General features: G+C 35.9%; 1 protein-coding gene across 5 annotated transcripts; it reads left to right on the top strand.

The window, feature by feature from the left end:
* Positions 1,079–17,217, top strand: LOC109715183 (ubiquitin carboxyl-terminal hydrolase 12-like). Of its 5 annotated transcripts, none has more exons than XM_020240072.1 (32): positions 1,079–1,285; positions 1,557–1,620; positions 1,862–2,009; positions 2,122–2,279; positions 2,897–3,162; positions 3,245–3,463; positions 3,545–3,653; positions 3,741–3,856; positions 4,864–4,962; positions 5,550–5,659; positions 7,033–7,107; positions 7,460–7,538; positions 7,636–7,782; positions 7,861–7,941; positions 8,044–8,163; positions 9,643–9,765; positions 10,733–10,810; positions 10,914–11,002; positions 11,099–11,207; positions 11,308–11,376; positions 11,468–11,578; positions 12,433–12,488; positions 12,585–12,762; positions 13,172–13,273; positions 13,351–13,422; positions 13,577–13,642; positions 13,950–14,015; positions 14,212–14,295; positions 14,930–15,046; positions 16,242–16,316; positions 16,394–16,477; positions 16,695–17,217. In XM_020240072.1, exons 1-32 carry the CDS (start codon positions 1,256–1,258, stop codon positions 16,734–16,736), a joined length of 3,342 nt encoding a protein of 1,113 aa, XP_020095661.1. In that variant the 5' UTR covers positions 1,079–1,255; the 3' UTR covers positions 16,737–17,217. The 5 variants fall into 5 exon arrangements, with proteins under 5 accessions (XP_020095661.1, XP_020095659.1, XP_020095662.1 ...); XM_020240070.1 differs by having other exon boundaries at positions 13,574–13,642; XM_020240073.1 differs by having other exon boundaries at positions 1,080–1,285; positions 14,933–15,046.

The raw sequence follows: 17,588 nt of genomic DNA, 5'->3' as shown, positions 1-17,588 counted from the left end.
CTAGGCATGTATTAATACGGTTACTCGAAATTTTATCCGAACCCAAACCGAACTGAGCAAATTTATTCGATGCTAAGTGGATTCGGGTTTCAGGTTTTTGATTGGATTCGGGTTTCGATATGGATTTTTGAAATCCATTGGGTTCGAGTTTCCGGTTTGGAGTCAGGTTCGGGTTCGGGTTTTTAAAAATCCGCCCTGAATTCGGCCTGTTGACCTCCCTAGTCCTAACAATCAAATAAGAATTCTAATACTTCACGTGTAATACTAGGAGCCTCATTTTTTTCCTATTTTTCATCTAACAACCTCACTTGTGAATCCTTCCTCGACAGCTTATTTATTGTTTTTTTCTATATCACATATATGATCTTAACAACCACATAAAAATTTCTACAAATCAATATAATCTTAACAACTTAAAAATCCTAATAATGTATTCACACAATGCTAACAATCAAATAAAAATTCAAATAATCCACGTATAATCCTAACAACCTAACTTTTTACTATTTTCCATCTAACAACCACATTTTTACTTATTTCTCATATAATCCACGTACAATTCCAATAAAGACGGTAAACTACTAACTGTCTCTAACACAAGTGGCAAAAAAGCTTGGTGGTTGGTATCCGAGACCCAAGTTCGAATCCTAGTTAATTCACATTTCTAGCTAAGTTTATTTTTAAATGAAATAAACGAAGTGGGTAGCATGCTACTTTTTTCTCAAAAAAAAAGAAAGACGGTAATTTATTAACCCTTAATGAATACAGTGAACGATTTACCGTGTTTAGTTTCAAATATATAAATTTGGTAAGATTATATAAAATGTTATAGGATTATTTTGTAAAAAAATCCTAATAAATATGCTATGATTAGGGCAGTATTTATTTTTTTTAAACAGTTAGGATATATTCTCAAGGGGAAAAAAATTCTACGCTACAGATGAGAGCCACGTGTCCAAACCAGTCATCGCACGGTTCGCCACATTCTCTACGGAGGGCTATTTTTCGGAATTCCCGGAATGCCCCCGCACGTTAGTAAACTAAAACCCCCGAGACCTTTCCACGAGCTCTCTCGCTCCTCTCTCTCTCTCTCTCTCTTCTCGTCTCCCTCTCCCTCTTCTTCTCCTTTCCCTTCTCCGCCACCCTAATTCTCCTCTCCCCGCTCCGTCTCCGGCGATCCTCCGCCGCGGATCGCCTCCTCCGCCATCGCCTCCGTCGCCCCCTCCACCGCCGCCGCCGCCGCCGCCCCTCCTCCATGACTATGATGACCCCCCCCGCCCTCGAAGTAAGCGCGCTCCTCCCCGCTCGCCATTACTGTCTCCGCTTCCCGATCCCCGATTCTTCTCACTTCGCTCGCGGAACCAATCCGTAAACCCCCCATTCGATGATCCTCTTGGTTCCTCGCGATTCGTGTTAGTTTCTGTAGGCGTGCGTATGCTCTAGGCCCTAGTTGCTGCGTTGGATGAGATGTCGGGGTTTTCTAGGGTTTTGGTTCCGATCACCAAGGTTTGGGGTTTCTTGATCTGATTATGTGATTTGTGCCTTGGATTTTGCAGCAGGAGGATGAGGAGATGTTAGTCCCGCATCCGGATATCACCGAAGGAACCGAGCCAATGGAAGGTGGGGATTTTTTTTTCCATGAATTGTGAATGATGCTTCTTGCTTCTTATTCTCAGCTGTTTACTGGAAGTCTCGATGAATCTAGGGATGCATATTGTATTGTAAATTATAGTAGAACAGAGGTTTTCGTCGCTATGTTTGTAGCTTTATAGGAGTTATGATGCAGGCGATTAAGATTTTTCTGTTTTTATAGTTCTTGAGTTTTGTGGATTTCTTATAGTTTATTGTGTTGTTATGCCAGTTGCACCGACGGAGACAGCTATTACAGCAGAAAATCAGCAAACAGATGAGCCTTCAACCTACAGGTTTTCATGGACAGTCGAGAATTTTTCCAGGTTGGGCATTAGAAAGCACTATTCTGAGGTCTTTATTGTCGGGGGCTATAAGTGGTGAGTAGATCTCCACTCCATTTTCTACAGGCTTTTTCAGCACAAGAGTTAGGATGCCTAGTTAGGGCATTAATGCTAATAAATGATCCGTGCCTTCCGTTTGTTTTTGTAGGCGAATTTTGGTCTTTCCGAAAGGAAATAATGTAGACAATCTTTCCTTGTACTTGGATGTCGCTGATTCAGCTCTCTTGCCCTATGGATGGAGTAGATACGCACAATTTAGCCTTTCTGTAATTAATCAAATCAACAACAAGCATACAGTAAGAAAAGGTATGATACTTTTTGCTGCCTAAATGGGTAATTGTAGGTTTTTCACACGTGCTCTCTATGTTTTTCTTAGGCCAAAAAAAAAAAAGATCTTATTTATGCTTCAAGTTCACTGCTTGATTAAGTAGATAACTAAATGCCTTCCCATGACCTTCTTTCTGATGGCATGTGAGAAGGAAAGTGCTATAATTAAGACAATAGTACATTATGTCTTGTTTAAATGGTCTGGTCGCTTTAGTTCTTCTTCTGGCATTCTTCCAATATGCTAAGAATAATGAGCACAGATATTGAGTTCGATATCTATATTAATCGAAGGAATCGTTTTCCAGTTCTCTCAAGCACCATGATATTTTGCACGTCTATTCAAGTTGATTGCCTTGACTGTACCTTCCGCACTCACTATTCTGTTGTAGGCAAAGGTCTTTGCATGAAATTTAATGGCCGAGTTGTCATCTATTCTTGAACGATCTTCTGCTTGTTGCAATGCTTGTAGTTTTGTAAGATGTTATGTTAACATGTATAGAGGTCTTTTTGCACAAAACATTTGGCGGCACAAATCACTAGACTTCGTGATCCTTTTATTTCTCTGGCATGCTTAACCTGGATCTTGTCCTCTGCAGAAGCACAACATCTATTTAATGCACGAGAGAGTGATTGGGGTTTCACCTCGTTTATGCCTTTGTGTGAACTCTATAACCCAAACAGAGGATATCTCATGAATGATACATGTATCGTGGAAGCTGAGGTTGCCGTACGTAGGATTATTGATTATACAAATTATGACTCAAAAAAAGAGACAGGCTATGTTGGTCTGAAGAATCAAGGAGCCACCTGCTACATGAACTCTCTTCTTCAGACTTTGTACCATATTCCGTATTTCAGAAAGGTATTATTCCAAATCTCTCCTTTATTTCTGTTTCTTTGCAAGATGTGGAGATAGTGCTAATTGGGAATATTTCATATTCCAGGCAGTTTATCATATGCCCACAACAGAAAATGATATGCCTTCTGCGAGCATTCCTTTGGCTCTACAGAGTCTGTTTTATAAGCTTCAGTATAGTGAGAGTAGTGTAGCTACAAAGGAGCTCACTAAATCTTTCGGATGGGATACGTACGACTCTTTTATGCAGCATGATGTGCAAGAATTAAATAGAGTTCTGTGTGAGAAATTGGAAGACAAGATGAAGGTTTGGTATTTGTTAGGTATTTACCTCACTTTATGATGTTCGCCTGGCCTCGTTGAATCACACTGTCTAACATTGACTCAGGGAACTGTTGTGGAAGGCACGATACAACATTTATTTGAAGGGCATCAGATTAGTTATATTGAGTGCTTAAATGTAGATTTTAAATCTACCAGGAAGGAATCCTTCTATGGTAAGTGATAAGGGATGACAATACAAAACTTCCAATGCACTGCTCTCGTATCCCAGCTTAACTTTATCTTGATTGAGTTTTGTGCAGACCTTCAGCTGGATGTTAAAGGCTGTCGGGATATTTATGCATCATTTGATAAGTACGTTGAAGAGGAGAAGCTAGAAGGTGATAACAAGTATCATGCAGAACAGCATGGTTTGCAGGTTAGTTCCTTCTTGGGCTAATGTTGTTCTTTTAGTAATTATTTTTTGTTTTTAGATTTATGTTGGCATTTTCCTTCTGCAGCTTTATCATTCTAGCTAGCAGAGATAATATGTGACATCTTTAATGCAGTATTTGGCTGCTAATACGTCATTACTGTATAATGATCTTTATTTGTTTTAAGCTCTTTTGTTCTTTTCACAATTAAAAGGTGGGTCCAGCTTTTTGGTCTCTTTGTTCATACTTTTAGACTCTGTTGCTTGCTGAATTTGCGAATGAAAAATGTGCCCACATTCCTTTTGAGCTTGTTACTTCCGGTGTAAAGCTGGTCAACTTTAAATTTGACATATGCTTTTCTTGAACTCTGTCCATACTTCGGATGCCTACGTTTGTACTGTGAATAATGAATTCTTAATTGGTCAACATGCTTACATCATACTTATCCCATCAAGTGTTCCCGGCGACTACTTGGTGTAACATGGCAATATACCTTAAGCAGATATGATTACTGACAGGCCTTTTTTTTTACTCTAATTTCCTATGGGCCTGGGTTTCATCAAACCCTGGTTGCCCATGTATCTATTTATAAAGACATGATATTGAGTCTCTTATTTCTTTCTACTTAAACCTTCCTATATGTCCGTATCTTGGTTTGTAGGTTCATGCATGGCTGCATATGTTTTGTTGTCGAAATTTTTTTTGACAGCTCTCATGGAAATCATTGCTTGAAGATCTAGTAACTGTATTATCACCCATATCACACAATCTTAGGGTATATGAAGGAATATAAGTTTGAAATTATGCCTCAGAGAACTGGAAGTATGAACTAGTATTATGAATAATTTCAGTTAATAAGAATAACATAATGAATGGTTTTGATGCAGTACATCTACCAGGATACAGAGAAATTGGTTTACTTCTACCTTGCTTTCAAAAGAAAGTTAACTTCTTTTCTTTGTAATTATTTGTACAAAGGTGATTATTTTAATGTGTAATTTTGATATTTCAGGATGCTAAGAAAGGTGTTCTTTTTCTTGATTTCCCCCCTGTTTTGCAACTTCAGCTAAAACGCTTCGAGTATGATTTCCTGCGGGATATGATGGTGAAGGTTTGTGTTTCTACAGTGCTCCACTTTTTTTCTTTTTTGTGTGGTTATTCCATTTTGTGTCTGTTTGGAGCACATATTTACTTAGGGTTAGGGTTTTCTCTATTTTGCTTCAATTACCAATTGCTGAAGAGTAGTTGCTGAACTAGAAGAGGAATAGATGCAACTCATGATCTTAGCTTCCTGTTGCTTCTATTGTGTTACTTTTTATCATCACAGATTTTACCTTGCCATATTCTTTAGTAACATTTATGGGTTTTACCCCTTGAACCCCACCCCCACCCAAATGCAGCCATAGTCCACAGGACATGCATTTGCATTGTGTTCTTTGAGAATTGACTGTTTACTTCTATTGGCCTATCAATTGTAGATTTTGTTTGGTGACTATTAGGTCTGTCGGACAAGGGCTTTCTGATCGCCGGATATGCTAGATATCGTAAATAAACTGACAGATTTCTTTGGGACTCATGTGTCTGAGGTGTCAACAACTTTTTTTTTTCCCCTGCATATACATTGTCTTTATGGTTTTCTGCTTTCTTGATTGAGTACTTCTCTTTTAATTTATATAATCTTACTTTTGCTAACTGTAGATAAATGATCGATATGAGTTCCCACTTCAGTTAGACCTTGACAGAGACAATGGAAAGTACCTTTCTCCAGAAGCAGACAGGAGAGTTCGCAATGTTTATACTCTTCATAGGTAGTACTGTGCCATTCATATAATTTGTTTGACGTGATTATTGGAGTTGTCCATTTATTACTAAACATTTTCTTTGCCAGACTACATGGTTGCTAGCTCTTACGAACAACAAGTTGATTTTAACTGAAATGTCAATCTGTTTTTTTTGCTGGCAAGCATATTGTTAATGATAATATCCGTCTCCATCAAGTTTCATGTCTTGCTGTTTAAATGGAATTTTTTTTATATATAATCCTATCAATATTTATAATTATAAAAATAATCTTCTCAAAAAAATAATTATAAAAATAGATTTATAAATGCGGTGAATCATTCACCGCTTTCATAACTCTACTTAAAACTAAAAGTTATTTTAAATGCGGTGAATCATTTACCGCTTTTATTATTTTTTCCTTTCATTCTGTCTCATTCTTTTTTTGTATATTCTTTTTAAAAGCGGTGAATCATTCACCGCTTTCTCTCTCCATAAAAAATTTGACGAATGCGGTGAATCACTCACCGCTTTTACCACTTACAAATCTAACGGAGACTATATTTACAAATAAAATTTTAACAGATCTAATTTTAAAATAAAATTTTTGAAGGAGACTAGATTACTAAAATCCCCGTTTAAATGTACCTTATTATTGAATCTATTACTTGTAAATCAGATTCAAGGATTTTTTTTTCTTTATATACAAGAGAAATCTAATTATTTCGTTTTAGATTGTTCATTGTTCTAAAATCACCTAGGCAGTTCAGATAATGGGCTCTTTATACGTTTAGAGGTAAACAGCATTTCTGCAATCGTTGATAAGATATAGTTAGCATTATGATCAAGTGGTACAATATGTATATAATTGACATGAAAGACAAATTCCGTACATTGATGATATGTTTTATCAAGAAGTGAAAGGACTACTATTGTTACTTTTCTGAACATAATGAGTGCAATACGTATAAACCAAACTGGCTTTTCATGGTTAATTTTGTATTAAATATGTCATGAACGGTTGAAAATGTTATTAAACTCTACCTTGTATTTGTTTGTTTGTTGCATTTGTGTCATGCAAGTGAATTTTATTGACGTTTTATGAACAAGTTCAATGCAAGAGAAACCTTATTCTTCCAAAGCAGAATTACTTGGATAAGATTTGAATGGAAATATATGATATCAGATTGATACACGAAAGGAACTGAAATATATGGTATCAGATTGACACACGAAAAAGTTGTTTTAAAGCAAATATAGTCTGATCTTTTATCTACTGTAGATTCTGATGTAAATTATATTATATTGTGCAATGAACTGTTTAGTGATGCTCATTGATCCTCTTAAGTTAATGTTGTATTATACGTTATTGTGACCTCTCTTATATTATCATTTTATGCAGTGTTCTTGTACATAGTGGTGGAGTGCACGGTGGACATTATTATGCTTTTATTCGACCTACTCTTTCTGATCAGTGGTAAGTAGCTTGCATGTATCTATTGTGAAAACTCATCCTGCTGATTTTAAAATTTGTGCAGCATGAACAAAGTGAGTTCAAGTGTACTTTCTGTGATTTTGACTTTTTCTGATTCTGAAATTCATCCTGCATTGAATTAAGTTGGTTCTTTCCAAATACACATTACACATTCCTGACTTCAGCTCTTACAATCTTGTCAAGATTTTTTCCTTTGATTCCAATGTGGACTTCATCATCAGTCGTCAGTTTGATTAAAAGTGGCTATCTTGTCCTATGCTGTAAATGGTCAGCAGTCAGTTATTGTGTCAACTACTTTCTACATGATTGTTGTAAAATATTGTCTACTTGTCAGGTTCAAGTTTGACGATGAGCATGTAACAAAAGAAAGTATGAAAACCGCATTGGAGGAACAGTATGGTGGCGAAGAGGAGGTCTATACATAGCCTTTTGGAGTATAAATTTATAATATTGGCCCTTTTTGCTCATGTTTACCTTATATATTTTGACTACTCTACTTGTTTGTGACAGTTATCTCCGAATAATCCTGGCTTTAATAATACTCCATTCAAGTTTACAAAGTATTCAAATGCATATATGCTCGTTTATATTCGTGAGAGTGACAAGGAGAAAATAATATGCAACGTGGATGAGAAAGATATAGCCGAACATATACTAGTAAGATATCCACTAAATTTCTGCTGATTAGGTGGTTCTGTAGTCACATAGAAGTGATTTCTCCATTCTGTTTTCCAGATAAGATTCAAGAAAGAACAAGAAGAGAAGGAACAGAAAAAAAAAGAGAAAGCTGAGGCACACCTCTACACCATCATAAAGGTGTTCCATGTGATTTCTTCATAATCACTTTGTGGCGGTTATTTTTGGCTTCTAATTTTCCCTCTTTTGTACATTACTTGAACAAGATTCTGATTCATTCAGGTAGCCCGTGATGAGGATTTGACAGCACAGATTGGAAGAGAGATTTTTTTTGATCTTGTGGACTATGATAAAGTTCGGAGCTTCCGTGTCCAGAAACAGTTGCCTTTTAGCCATTTCAAGGTAAAATTCATCAACATAGACTGCAGTTTATTATGCATTATATTCAGTGAAGTGTTATACTTCCATCTTATTCTTAGTAAATTCTCCAGTATTCAGTTTCAAATTGATTTCTTCTTGTATAGTTAACAATTGATATTTAGAACTCAATCAAATTTACATGCTTAAGCTAATAGGTCGAATATATTTTAAAGGCTGTCAGATTCTTGAGCAATGTGAACTTAGATAGAGCAGAAACTCCCTAACAACGATTACATATCATTTTCATATTTAAGTTTGTTTAAAATAGTTGTTTAAAATTGATTTTAAAATAGTTATCATATGCAAAAATAATAACACTTATCAAAATATTATAATTATTAAGTCGATCAACTCTTATGTTATACTTTTATGCAAGTCCTGGTAGCATCACACATTCCTGCTGCATCACATGGGTTGATCGCTAGTAGTAGTTTGAAGAGCACTAGATTCACTCGATTAAGAAATAATGGGTAGACTGCAGATTTCTTTTATAGTTATCTTCTTTCCCTTCTTGTATTTCCCCTCTTCCTCTTAGTTGAAGCTATTGTGATTGCAACATATGTTGATTAACAACCTGCTTTTGTGGTGACACCAAGTAACATAGTAACAATTGTAAGGCTTCAGATTGAAGGTCATGATTACTTGGATTTAAAGGTTGGTTTCTTTTGGTTCCTGGAGCAGTTTAATAAAACTTTACATTTTTCTTCAGCTCTCTCTGCGTTGTTTTGAGAGTAAGTGCCCGTTTGTCCTATAGTGGAACATGCTGCGCAGCAATGGGTAAAAGCACTGAGCCTAGTGTTGCAGTGAGCATAGTTTTTGTATGTTTGCGGCGTGGACAATAGTTATAAAAGGACTTGTTACAGTGACGGGCTGCTCGGTAGCCCCAACAGCAATGCTAAATGTGTCTTGATACATATTTGATTCATTAAGAATAAGAAAGCAGAAATTTCAGAATTTCAGTTTTTGCCAGGGAACAAAATTTTAAGATGCATCACTCTCACATGTGCTGAAAACTAGAGCGGCAACATCAAAGGTGCATAACGCTAGAAATTTAAGTGGAATAAAATGTTAGAATTTGTTGATCTCATCTTTCTTATGAACTTGCAATGGATTTTACTACAAATCCTTTCTAAATTCTTCGATAGATAAACATTGTTGCCATAGAAACAGTTTGAACTGGTAACTGTTATGTTAGTTCTTTTATAATGACTATTAGGCTTGTGGGAAAGAAGTCTTCTGCCTCTCTGTAGACTGTAGTCCTTACACTAAGGATCTCTTGACTCTTTTTGGTGTACATAACTTTATTCTCTAGCCTCTAACATACCAGATTTTGGTGCCTTTACCAATCACAAAGTGGTTGATATAGTATCTTGTCAGTTTTCAATCATAACATCACAAGTTATAATATCAATATCCAACTTATTCACCTTGTAGTAGTCTTTTTAATGAAGTTATTCACAGGAGGAGGTCGCAAAAGAGATTGGTGTCCCTGTGCAGTTTCAACGCTATTGGCTCTGGGCCAAGCGGCAAAATCATACATACCGTCCCAATCGGCCATTGACACCTCAGGAGGAAGCACAATCTGTAAGTAAATATTCCTCGAAGCCCGATGTACATTGTTCCATATTTGAGAACTGGAATAAGCCCTTCAGCATAGGATTGAATCCTGCTCTTCCTTTTTTTCAATACATTTGTGGATGTTTGTTGTGGTCGGGGTGGCCAATTGTACGTAACTCTTTTCATTCATGTATCCCCATGCAGCATGGTCAACAAGATGTGTACACACCGAGATCATCTGAGCATATTATTGGTCATCTTCATATTTTAATATTGTTTAATGGTCAAAAGGGTTTTTGGATGTATCATCATCATTATCATATTCCTGCACATATACATCAATCATTGTAGAATTACTTAATTTCTAAAGCAATTTAGCTGATTTGGATTTGCCTAAAAGTTGCAGTTATAGTTTTAGCACAACTCTTTTGTTTATTGATTCAGAGTGTAGATTTTACTAGTTTCAGAATGTTTAGGTGTAGATACATGATCATGTACTGGTCATAGTTATTGTTTTGCAAATTTTTCTGTGTTGATGTGTCGGCTGACATTTCACTATTTCAGTTGCTTAAGATATGTGTTTGTATGTAATGTCAAATAAATGATGATTCTGTGATACGTTTATGAGTCACTTCTCTTTTCCTCATTTTCTTATTATAGGCATTTTGTAGTGAAATGAAGTTGTTCTATGAGGATTTTCAGATGTCAGCTTAAATTTCTTAACCTAACCGTCTTCAGTTTATATGATTATGTGATGTGGCCAGGGTGTTAGTTGATTCTGTCTCTCATTTTGTTTGGGCATTGATGAATCTCTATAGAGTTGCAACTTATGGCGTAGTTTCCTGATGTGTATTCTTCTTGACTATTCCTGTTTCTTTCCTGGGATAGCACATTCAATGTCACTTCTGTTCTATCTTCAGTTCTGTCAGTGTGTTCTTTTTGTAAGTTTTAAATTGTTTTCCTGCTTAGATACTAAGTAGGCAAGGTTTTGTAGGTTGGACAGCTAAGGGACGTAACAAACAGAGCATTTAATTCCGAACTGAAGCTGTTCCTAGAGGTCGAGCTTGGACCGGTATTAGTTCTTCTTTATACTTGTTTTTGTTTTCTATCTTTACTGAACACTTCTTCATATGCCTCACGTGTATCATTGCTGTTGTGCTCCATGTGAAATATAGGAATTTCGTCCTCTTCCTTTACCGGAAAAGTCGAAGGATGATATATTGCTTTTTTTCAAGCTTTATGATCCTGAAAAAGCAGAGCTGAGGTACTTGTTGTTTTCTTGTATTGCCAACTTATTTTTGTTCGCTTGCTTTTTGGTAGTCTTTCACTGTCCTAAACTTTTGGATCTTTATTTGAGTAGATATGTGGGAAGGCTTTTTGTGAAGGCTTCAGGGAAACCGTTTGAAATTACATCAAAACTAAATGAAATGGCTGGTTTTCCTTTAGAGGATGATATTGAACTCTTTGAGGTTAGCTCTCAGATTGTGCAAACTACTTGCTTGAATTAATGTGGTTGCTGACTGTATTTTATATAGGTTTTTGAAGCTCTTTCTTCTTTGATATGTATAGGAAATTAAGTTTGAACCACATGTGATGTGTGAACACATTGACAAGAGGCAGAACTTTCGAGCTAGTCAGGTATGTTCTTCTGTTAAATAAAATTAATATTTATCAGTATTTCTGCTGTTGTGATTTGTTTACCCTTGGGTTATCCGGCTTCTACTTGCAGCTTGAAGATGGGGACATTATTTGCTTTCAAAAATCTCCAAGACCTGAAAATGAAGATCAATATCAATATCCTAGTGTTCCATCCTTTTTGCAGTATGTGCGGAATCGGCAGGTGCTTATTTTCCTACTTTATACTATAGCTCATTCACCCCAGGGTTGCTGTTTTCACTTTTCTGGATGGGTTGTCATGTTTTAATTGCCAACGACTTAACCCAGTTTTAAAGTTGTTTTGTCAAAAAATATCAGTAATTTTATAAGAAAAGAATCGAAAGAGCTTTTTGGGGATAAATTGTATTTTCAATACAACCTATGCGATGCATGTTGTATAGTTGATCCAACATTTTTGGTGCTTGTTGTAGGAATAGTTTGCTTTGAAGTTGTTAATTGTAAGTTGTTAAGTAGCAAGAGGACAAATTTTCAAAATACTACAAAGTAAACATTTTTGGAAAATGTTGGATTAAACACAAGTGATCATGTCGACATTGCTTCTTTATCACCTCTTGTGTTTTGTAAACATTGTGAAAAACTAATCCCTGCAATTTGGTCAAAAACTAATTGTTGCTTGTTTAGCTTAAAATCAGATGACCAATGTTTGATTTGCTGAAATATCATTGTCATGTTTCTATCTTTGCCCATTTTTCTATATATCTAATGATGCAATAGAAGTGCATTTTTTACCTCTTTTTTTTTTCTCCTAATCCTAATCTTGTTAATGGTTTATTAGGAGATGTATGTTCTGTAAGTGAGTATTCAAATTGTATTTTTATCAATTACTTTATTTAGTAGTCATTTGTATATTTTAAATAACTGAGAGACCCTATTCGAACAATATTACAAGTCTACTCTACTATATATCTGCCACATATACGATCTTTGGGTTTCATACTGGATATTCTTCTATACCTTTTTACAGTTCTCCAGTACGAATAAGCTGCTTTAACTCAATTTTTTCTGTGGTGATTATAGGTTGTCCGCTTCCGATCACTGGAGAAGCCTAAGGAGGATGCTTTTTGTTTAGAGCTGTTAGTGTTATAACGATTTAGGAATGTTTGTTCATTATATATGCTTTCTTTTGCCATTTAAAATTATTCTAATTATTTCTCCTTTCCACACTAAAGGTCAAAGCTTTCCACCTATGATGATGTTGTTGACAAAGTTGCTCATCACCTTGGCGTTGACGACCCATCAAAAATTCGGCTAACACCTCACAACTGCTATTCTCAGCAGCCTAAACCTCAACCCATCAAGTACAGAGGTGTAGATCATCTTTCAGACATGCTGCTTTATTACAACCAGGTCAATTATCTCTCGGGCTTTTTCTTCCATATATCAAAGCAATATATACCCTGCACATTCGGTATGCACCCACAAAATCTGAATTTTCACATTTACCCGCAAAAGTGCAGTTTCTTCCAAAATAACGTATAATTGGGGAGACATCCAATTTTCTGGGCAAAATTTAGTTGTCTCTTAGAGAATGTTTCTTAAAGGTGATTTTTATTGTAAATACAAGTGTATATTAGTAAAGAAATTAGTTTTCTAAAAGGTTTATATGAAAATTCAAATTTTACAGGGACATACCTGTAAAAAGGTAGTTTTGCAGGAGTATATATCTAGGCGTCCCCTCGTTTTTAAGTAGATTTGTTTGGGCATTTCATTTGAACACTGATACAGTTTAACAAAATAATGATTTCACGTGGATCAGACTTCTGATATATTGTACTATGAAGTACTGGATATTCCACTGCCGGAGTTGCAAGGCTTAAAAACATTGAAAGTTGCATTTCATCATGCTACAAAGGATGAGGTTTGTGTACGATCGACTGTTGTCGTTTTACTAAGTTTGTTACAACTTACTGGATTAATATAATTTATATGTTTCAGGTGTCCATTCATTCCATGAGACTGCCAAAAAATAGCACTGTTGGCGATGTGCTCAATGACCTGAAAACAAAGGTGAATTACTTTTACACGACAAATCCTTTTTCCCTTAATCAATGAAGGTTCCTTTATATGTTCTATCTTTAGTCCTAATAGTCATGCTGATTGGCATTGAACCACCATCATTGGATCTGATGATTATCTCTTGTATGCCCATGTTATTCAGCAGGTTGAGTTGTCTCATCCAACTGCTGAGCTACGATTACTCGAGGTCTTCAATCACAAGATCTATAAGGTACTTCTTGTTTTTTAAGCTCATAAAATAAAAAGTATTTCCTTTTGAATCTTCTGTTGGAACAAACATGCGCACCGAGTTAATGTTGAAGAAACTAAATGCATATTGTCAGCTAGTTCATTCACCTAAGTATTGGTTATTTAGCTGATCTAGAAAAAATATTCTCTCTTTGAAATCTTATTATTCTTTGTTTTTTTGCCCTGGTTGAAGCTCCCCATGAAGTGATATAACCGGTTGTTTTTAGGCTTTTATATCAACACTAATAAATCAGTAGCTTGAATGTTCCTTTGATATATGAATATTGCAGGTCTTTCCACCTAATGAAAAGATAGAAACTATTAATGATCACTACTGGACGTTGCGTGTGGAGGAGGTATGTCATTCTTAGCACAACATCATAAAAGACCTTTTTTCCCCCCCTTTTTTGAGAATTTTGTTTTGCCTCAGTAATTCTGAGAATTATCTGGCAGTAAATAAGGTTTATTCATCCCCAACCAAACTTATGTTGCAATTTGCTATGGATTAAGTTAGCCTGTTTCTAATGGCCTTTTGATCATTTTCCTTTTCAGATTCCAGAAGAAGAGAAAAATATCGGTCAACATGATCGCTTGATTCATGTGTATCATTTCATAAAAGACCCGCAGAACCAGATGGTAATAGTAATGGGAGACTATTAAATGTTTCTGGCTATTTTCACTTTGTGATGGAAAAAATATTCATATTTGAATTTAAATAATTTCTATGCCACCTTTGTCAACACAATGGAGCATGTATTGTTCCAGTAATATCAGTACCATCGGTCGAAGCGGAAAACATACCTTTATTTCACATTTCAGAAAGAAACTTGGAATTCCTTTCTAAACTCTTTTTACTGGATCACTTTGTCATTTGAATGAGAGTTGCATTTTATACAGAACTGAGAAAATCAATTTGCTGGATGCTGAAATGCTACCAAAAATCACGTGGAACAGCAGCCTGTATAGTTTCCTGACCCATCATTCTAAAGTCTTAAAAATAATGTGTTTTACTCAAATTGCTTGTGAAGAGATTGTGTCAGCAATATTAATAACTATTTGAGTGTTTTCTAGCACTGTGAGATGTTTATTCTTTGTAATGAATGAATGATTTGACTTCGCCTTTGTTTTGTTACAAATATCTTTGCTGTATTTTTTTTTTGTTATTTTCTTTTCACAAGTTGTATATCTTAGTGGCTTGTTGTCTAGACATATAATTCTACCAGTGAACCCTATCACACTAGTTTAAATATATAACTCGCATTTTGTACAGCAGGTTCAAAACTTTGGGGATCCTTTCTTCTTAGTTATTCATGAAAGTGAAACCTTGTCTGAGGTCAAAGTACGCATCCAGAAGAAACTGCAGATTCCAGATGAGGAGTTCTCCAAGGTACTTTTAGCTGTTGGTAACTTAGTTATTCCGTTGTAGTTGTTGTCATGATACAAGGCAATGCATATTTTCTTCTACTCAAGGATAATTAACATAACATTGAATTTTATTCTACTCTGTTCTTGCTTGTCTAATCGCTCTTACATAACCTCACCATTATCATCTGTGATCTTTTAGTAGTTCGCTACACTTTGTGAGATGGCGAGTAAGAAATACATATAGATTAATTTATTCGTAGGTTATTAGGACGGTCCAATTAAAATGCCAATAACCCACTCAAACTGATTGAGCGAAAATTGTTTGAAGGCATCTATGTTTGCCATTTGGGAATATGCATGAGATATGCACGAGATCAACTCTTTGTTCTGAATTGTATATGAGCCTACAAGTCTGTTATGAGGCAGATCCAAGTAGTTCAAAACCACTCAGTCATCAGGTCTTTATCCTTCCCCAATCAAGTCAGAGCCGAGTTCAATTTTGATCTTGATCTGTTTTTCCCTTGATTAGGTGCAAATAGGCATTATAGGATGAAAGTTTACTGATTTTTGACCAGTACATGAGCTTGATCTAAGGGATGATTGGTTTTGATTTTTCACGTGAAATATTATCACACTGCATTTCTTTGAGCAACTTGCTTCTCGGACAATTCATATTATGTCTGACCTCAGATTGAGTGCTGGTGTTATAATCAATCACGGACTGATCAAATTTGAGCTAAATGCAACCCTGGTCAGGTTTGTTGGTTTACAAAGAAAAATTAAGTAGGATGAATTTCAAGGCTGCACATCCAACAGGTGTCATGAGATTGAGAGTGGTGAAGCATCAGGCAGGGAACTCTGTACAGTCCTGCATCAAATGAATGCCCTAATTGTTGTTGTGAAAAGTACCCTACATTGTGTTTCATTTAAACGCAGGAGTTTCTCTGCTTTAATCGATCTCTCAACTATGGTTCTTGTAAGTTCTACTTGTTCCGAAATTAATGAGGCCAGACTGGGGACCCGTATCAAAACTGCGATCAATGTTTTGTTGAATTACTATGCATATTAATAATTGGAAATAAGAGGAGAAATGTGAAGTTTGCTTGATTTTAGCCGAGTAAGAAGGAAATTTTTGCAGAGGAACTCACGCTGAATTTGAATCAAATCATACTTCAGTGTACTACAAGATCTAACAATGTTGTTTTTTCTCTGGACAGTGGAAATTTGCGTATGTTTCACTTGGTCGCCCTGACTACCTTCAAGATTCAGACGTTGTGTCAGCTCGATTTCAGGTGTGGAAGTAATCTTTAAAGTTTATCTCTAGAATCAAATTCCGTGTTACTTATTCTTCTCTGTTGGATTTTATTAGAGGAGTATTTATGGAGCGTGGGAACAGTATCTCGGAATGGAGCATGCAGACACCACTCCAAAAAGGGCTTACACTGCTAATCAGGTACTTAAAAGTAAATTTCTGCCTGGTAGTTGCCATATCTATTTAGAGTTTAATTGCTTGGTTGCTGGCCTGGGATTAATTTGCATGTGGATGGTTTGAAGCTTTTTTTTTTCTTTTTCTTTTTTTTCTTTTTTTTTATCCTCCTCTTGAAATCATAGCTTCCTTATAGGTTGCGTATTTTATCCCATTAGTTTTTAAGTGCTTTCTTTGCCCGCAGAACCGCCATACACTTGAGAAGCCTGTGAAAATATACAACTAGAGAATAACATCGGCAAGCTGATGTTGTCATCACCTCATACGAAGGGAAAATGAGGTACGAAACATCAGATATGTAACAAATAGCAGCTACGAGGTGATTTGGCGATTCAACAATCGACACCATATGTACCGGCTTAAGTTTTTTTTTTTCTTTCTTTTTTTTTGTTCTCTATTTATGTGTTTTATCTGATCAACGGCACTGCTGTTCAGAAGAGTGCCGCTGTATTTCAGTACATAAGAAGAGTTTTCCAGTTAGGGTGATTTATAGTGGGTATAGCTGATGCTTTTTTTTCCCCTTTTTTGGTGGGGCCTTTCTCTCTATGTTTATTCCGATCTTGCTAGTCCTCTTTTTCCCTATATTTTTGATAGCGAGAGAGTTGCTGTATAAAATGGTTGGTTCTCTTTTCACTGGATTTCCGACTCTTTCTTGAGGTTTGTAAAAGAAACAAAAGTGCACCTGTCTTGATATATTGGCTTCGCGAGACTTGTCTGCCTCATATTATGTGATAATGGGGGTGGTCTGATCATATCTTATTACGAGGCATTGACGAAAATTCTACTGGAATTTTAGATTGCTAGTGCTAGCATCTCTGCAGTTGAGACAATTTTGAGATGTATTGGCTAAAATTCTAATGGAATTTTAGATTGCTTTTGATGGCACGGTTCATTCGAATTCATTAGAGTTCAGTTTATTTTGACTATTATCTGTGGGGAATAATACTTATTAGCCAGCTGTTTATGATTCGCTAACCCCGATGTCTAATCTGTGGGTTTCTTAGTCTTTTTTATTTCGAAACCAATTTCACTAACAGCTTAGGCTGTGAAGAGTAGGGTATATTAATCGTAGCGACGC

Source organism: Ananas comosus, linkage group 9, assembly GCF_001540865.1.
Source record: "Ananas comosus cultivar F153 linkage group 9, ASM154086v1, whole genome shotgun sequence".
NCBI lineage: Eukaryota > Viridiplantae > Streptophyta > Magnoliopsida > Poales > Bromeliaceae > Ananas > Ananas comosus.
The sequence above is the reverse complement of the archived record's forward strand: the minus strand, read 5'-3'. Positions and strand labels throughout refer to the sequence as shown.

What these genes read in the sequence shown, in the direction of transcription:
- LOC109715183 (XM_020240070.1), top strand. Translation starts at nt 1,256, where the DNA reads ATGACTATGATGACCCCCCCCGCCCTCGAA. An exon ending in TGCGGGATATGATGGTGAAG is followed by an intron (nt 4,963 to 5,549) that starts GTTTGTGTTTCT and finishes TGCTAACTGTAG; the next exon opens with ATAAATGATCGATATGAGTT. An exon ending in TCAATGACCTGAAAACAAAG is followed by an intron (nt 13,423 to 13,573) that starts GTGAATTACTTT and finishes CATGTTATTCAG; the next exon opens with CAGGTTGAGTTGTCTCATCC.